The 6,000-nt window shown below is 36.2% G+C and overlaps 1 protein-coding gene across 1 annotated transcript in view; it reads right to left on the reverse strand.

Moving 5' to 3' along the window:
• IP3K1 (inositol-trisphosphate 3-kinase-like protein) overlaps positions 1-2,158 on the reverse strand; it is a 79,731-nt gene extending 77,573 nt beyond the window's left edge. Inside the window, exon 1 of the mRNA XM_089097900.1 lies at positions 1,956-2,158. Coding sequence (XP_088954026.1) covers positions 1,956-2,036 — 81 coding nt within the window. The 5' untranslated portion in view covers positions 2,037-2,158. The remainder of the gene's footprint in view (positions 1-1,955) is intronic.
• Between the last annotated feature and the right edge of the window lie 3,842 nt (positions 2,159-6,000).

Here is a 6,000-nt window from a genome sequence, read left to right on the forward strand (position 1 = left end):
GAAAAAAAAACATTGATTTGGCTTAAAATTCAACTCAAATAACAGGAATTGCGTTTTCAGAGCTGAAGCTAGAGAATATGAAACTGACAATTGAATAGTGGGGTGGGCTAAAATATCGTTTTGTCAAAATTTCAATAGTTAATAGACCTGTCATGTAGGCAAATTTCAGGGCCCCCTAGAGGGAGAAGGAGTGAAGGTAGGTACTTCAGGTAAAATTCTACTTTAGCTACTTTTGGCCATCTTGGAATGGGTTTAGGTTAGGAAAATGAAACTTTCAGGTATGGGTCTACAGGCCAAAGAATGTCCTGGGAAGGTATTTTGAAGTACCTACCTCCACTCCTTCTCCCTCTAGAGGGTCCTGAAATTTGCCTACATGATAGGTCTATACCCATTGAAATTTTGACAGAACAACATTTTATCTTAATTTTCAGTTATCAGTTTCTTTCTCTCTCGCTTTAGCTCTGAAAATGCAATTTTAGTTATTTGAGCAGAATTTTAAGCCATATCAATGTTTTAATTCCAAAATTTAGGAAAAGTATTTGCATATCTTTAAAACCTTATAAATTGGGATTGAGCAAAGTCGTGAAGCTTATAACAATTTTGTTATGCTTCATTTATGCAGAAGATCTATTTTGCAATGTTTCACTTCTATAACTCACAGATTTTTTAAGGTAATCAAAGGTCAGGACCCTCTAGAGGGAGGAGTGGAGGTAGGTACTTCAAAGTACCTTCCCAGGACATACTTTAGCCTTTAGACTCATCCCTGAAAGTTTAATTTTCTTAACCTAACCCCTTTCTAAGATAGCCTAGTCAAAAGTAGCTAAAGTAGAATTTTACTGGTACTTCAAAATATCTTTCCAGGACATGGCCTGTAGGCTCATCCCTGAAAGTTTCATTTCCCTAACCTAACCCCTTCCCAAGATAACCAAAAGTAGCTAAAGTAGAAATTTACCTCATTTTCTGGTAAGTTTCTAGGTGGCACTATAAATTAGCTGGGATGAAAGCAAGGCTGTACCCAGAGGGAGGGTTAGGGGGTTTGAACAATCCCCCCCCCCTCAAAAAAATGTTTGTTTAACTTGTAAAAACATAACCAAAAGTTCAAGGTAAATTTGCAGTGGGCCATATAATTTTGCTAGGATGAAAGTAAAAACATCATTTGATGTTTTTTATGCTCTTTAATAATTCATATAAAATATCTTTGGAGCCCCTTTAAGGGCTCAGGATGCAATTAGCCCTAGAAGCAATTACTGAATTATGAAAGAGAATAAAAAAGACATCAAATGATTTTTCCATAGTAAATTTTTCATTATTCATATTAGGCTATTGACTAACAAATAAAGTAAACATACCAATCAATGCCTTTTTTTATACTCTTTCCAAATATAATAATCATTTTTGTGGGAAATGAATTTTATCCCCACACCTATAGGCTATATACTAATTCAGGGTAGCCTATATAGCCTATTTGCACATTAAGGGGGTGGGGGTAAATTTTATTTCTGATGTAAATGAGAGGTAAGTTTAAAATTTCCCCCCAACCCCCTAATATGCAAATATTTATCCTGAACTGGTATATATAGGGGTGGGGGTAAATTTCATTTCTGACAAAAATAATTATTATATTTGGAAAGAGCATAATAAAAAAAGGCATCAAGTGGTATGTTTACTTTATTCCTAAGTCAATAATATGAATAACAAAAAATTTACTGTCTTCACTTTCATCCTAGCTAAATTATAGGCTAGTGCCAGCTAGAAATTTACCCATTTTCTTTTATACTAAAGAAAATCAAGTAGGCCTAGAATGTATGATTTGTCCCTAAGTCAATCATGGAATTAGGCTAGCGTCTTTTCACCAGGGGAAATTATAGCCTAGTGTTTCCTTTAAGACAGGGCATAGACAAGAATGACATAAAAAATAGGATAGCAGTCTGAAGTTTGAGGACAGATTAGCCTACCTTTTGAGTCTTTCCTGCCTTATCAATCTTCTCAACAACTATCTTGTTGTATTGTTCTGCTGCTTTGATAAATATTTGCATTTTACACAAACTTTTACATTCAGTAAACTTCTATAGGCTAATCCAAGTTTTTCAAATATTTAAGCTAGATCTAACCTAACAGCATCATACTGCTATGCCTTCACGAAACCCCCTCTAGTTCTAGTTAGCTCACCAAACCAATAGACAATACTAAGATTACTAACTGCAACTGCAAATGTAAAAGTTTTAAGACATTCGTGTGATCGGGTTGCTTTAGGGGATACTGATTCGTTAAAACAGCATTGCACTTCACCTTTATCTTTAAAACTTCTGTTTTCATTATTTTTATTAAATATTCTTGCAATTTTAAATTTGTACTTGAAAGCGAGTAGAAGTCCGTGCTGCGTACAATAGGGTTTAATATTTAATTTTAACTTTCATAAATTAAGTTATTATTTAATTTTTGGTAGTGCTTTAATAGTATTTTAAATAACCATTTGGTGAAATTGAATGTAATAATAATCATATGCAGTGCAATAGCGCTGCCTAAGTAAAGAGCGATCTTGGCACAATGGTTTTTTTTTTTTTTTTTTTTTTTTTTTTTTTTTTTTTTAAGAGCAGGGCATTTCGTATCGAAGGAGTTGCCGTAGAAACTTCGACAAGGGCTCATTCGATTAGAAATTGAAAGGGCTAGTGCCCTTTTTAATTGTCAAAAGGGATAGGATGGCACCTCCCCCCATGCCCATCCTTTCCCCGAACGCATACAATCAAAATTTCGAGACAGCCATATTGTTCAGGGTAGTTGAAAAGTCCTAAAATTATGTCTTTGATGATGAAAATGCCCCCACAACTCTCAGGGCAAAGGTTGTAAGTTATGTCCTGTGGGCATATAAGGCTTTTATAGAAAGGGTGGTCGTATAAACTTCGGAGGGTGATCCTCGGATTGAAAATAAGAAGATCTAATGCCCTTCTCAGGAGTCAAACTGATCCTGCTTAATTGCCCTCGTTCAGCTGAACCCCCATTTAACTGAACATCATTTAACTCAAACCCTATTCAAACCAACCCCTGGTTTCAAATTGAATCAGGAGTCAAGCAGCTTTGCGTTCTATCCCCCATTGTATGGATCATTTTGATGGACTTCGCCCAAAGGAACATGGTAAAGGCTGTGGAAGAGCATGGAATTCAAAGAAAGAGTAAAATTCCGTAAGACTTAGATTATGCTTAGGATTTGAGCGTCCTAGATTGGAGGGTTTGAGGTCTCAGGGTGCAAGGATAGGCTTGAAAATTAATGTTAAGAAGACTAAGTCGCTTAGACTGGGCTTATTCCCCGACTAAGCGACTTAGTCTTCTTAACAATAATTTTCAAGCCTATCCTTGCACCTTGAGACCTCAAACCCTCCCAAAAATCATTAATTTTACTTACACTTTCATCTAGGACGCTCAAATCCTAAGCCTAATCTAAGTCTTACGGAATTTTACTCTTTCTTTGAATTCCATACTCTTCCATAGCCTTTACCATGTTCCTTAGACCGAAGCCCATCAAAATGATCCATACAATGGGGGATAGAACGTAAAGCTGCTTGACTCCTTATTCAATTTGAAACCAGGGGTTGATTTGAATAGGGTTTGAGTTAAATGGGGGTTCAGCTGAACGAGGGCACTTAAACAGGATCAGTTTGACTCCTGAAAAGGGCATTAGATCTTCTTATTTTCAATCCAATGATCACCCTCCGAAGTTTATACGACCACCCTTTCTATAAAAGCCTTATATGCCCCCAGGACATAACTTACAACCTTTGCCCTGAGAGCTGTGGGGGCTTGTCATCCTCAAAGACATAATTTCAGGACTTTTCAACTACGCTGAACATAGATCTTCTTGTTTGGATGCGTTTGGGGAAAGGATGGGCATGGGGGGGAGTGCCATCCAATCACTTTTGACTATTAAAAAGGGCACTATCCCTTTAAATTTCTAATTGAATGAGCCCTTGTCGACGTTGCTACGAAAACTCCTTCGATAGGAAATGCCCTGGTCTTAAAAAAAAAAAAAAAAAAAAAGCATTGTGCCCACATCGCAATTTACTTAGACAGCGCTATTTCACTGCATACGATTATTATTACATTCAATTTCACCAAATGGTTATTTAAAATACTATTAAAGCACTACCAAAAGATAAATAATAACCTAATTTATGAAAGTTAAAATTAAATATATAACCCTATTGTAGGTAGCGCGGACTTCTACTCGCTTTCAAGTACAAATTAAAAATTCCAAAAATATTTAATACAAATAACGAATACAGAAGTTTTAAAGATAAAGGTGAAGTGCAATGCTGTTTTAACGAATCAGTATCCCCTAAAGCAAGCCGATCACTCGAATCTCGAATGTCTTAAAACTTTTACATTTGCAGTTAGTATTGGATTGGTGAGCTAACTAGAACTAGAGGGGGTTTCGTGAAGGCATAGCAGTATGATGCTGCTAGGTTAGATCTAGCTTAAATATTTGAAAAACTTGGATTAGCCTATAGAAGTTTACTGAATGTAAAAGTTTGTGCAAAATACAAATATTTATCAAAGCAGCAGAACAATACAACAAAATAGTTGTTGAGAAGATTGATAAAGCAGGAAAGACTCAAAAGGTAGGCTAATCTGTCCTCAAACTTCAGACTGCATTCCTATTTTTTTATGTCGTTCTTATCTATGCCCTGTCTTAAAGGAAACACTAGGCTATAATATCCCCTGGTGAAAAGACTCTAGCTTAATTCCATGATTGACTTAGGGACAAAATAAATTCCATCACCTCCCCCCTTTTGGGCGCCCATGTTAATAATTCTTTCTCACAAAATAAATCTTCCTTCAAATCTAAGGCGTCACAAAATTTTTTGTTTTCCTCTATATCCTTTCCTATAGCTCTATTCCGGTTTAGCGTATTCTCAAAGTGGTCAACCCTTAGCTGTTTAACTTTTTTTCTTATCACTAATTGGTGATAAGAAATTGTGGTCCCGTTCTTATCTTTAACTGGGACAAGTCCAGGTTGACTACACCCTCTCAATTTATTAACATGCCAGTACACTATTTGACTTACGCTGTCTAGCTGCATCTTCCCGATCCTCGGCAATTCACTCTCGATAATTTGAATGTTCATAAACAACAGGTTATGAGTTCCGTCACCTTATCCAATGAAAGTTTAAGAACCACTGGATATAAAATAAAACTGATCGTCCACACCTCCACGCACAAATTTGAGTTTTTTGGACTTTGTAATCTTGTTTTTATAGTGAATTGAATCCTACTGTACGATATATTCTTTTATAAATCTTACAGAACCGTGTAAGAGTTGATAATGCAATCCCTGGATCGAGATTCACAACTTTTCGAAAATGGAATAACCGCTTCAACTTTTCAAAAACTCATGGTATAATTGTATTGGACTTGTCGGGTACTTAAATGTGATTAATGTACGAACGGCACTGTAAGTTTAAAGTGCACCTTTGCTGAGCCATTGACAGTGATCAGTGCACTAATGTCACTACTTTACTGTGAAACCTACTGGAAAATCACCCTGACGGCAGTGTTTTATTAGACTTGGTATGAACACCAATCAAATAATCGATTTATTTAACGTGACATCATATGTGTCTGAATACAAGTTCTATTTTGTACCCTGGGATTTCCTCGAACAAATTCCAAGTGCCAACTGTGCCGTTATCATTGTTAATAGTAGCACATCAACCACAAAGACTGATCACTGGCTTTGTATCTTTCAAACTAAGAAATGTCTAGAATTTTCCGATCCTCTCGGAATACCCTACACATTTTACAGTCCCCATAACCAGAACTTTATTGAAAACAAAGGATAAATGTATTGTTCAAAACTGGAAGAGAGTGCAAGATTTGTCGACCAAAAGCTGCGGATTCATGCACTATTCTATTTTGTTGAAGATATCGAGGCTATACCTACAAAGAATTTCTCAACATTTACACAGACAACCACGCCTGAATGATTTTATGGTGGAACATTCACTG

Source organism: Artemia sp. Qi Xiang Cuo, chromosome 12, assembly GCF_049724085.1.
Source record: "Artemia sp. Qi Xiang Cuo chromosome 12, ASM4972408v1, whole genome shotgun sequence".
Lineage (NCBI taxonomy): Eukaryota > Metazoa > Arthropoda > Branchiopoda > Anostraca > Artemiidae > Artemia > Artemia sp. Qi Xiang Cuo.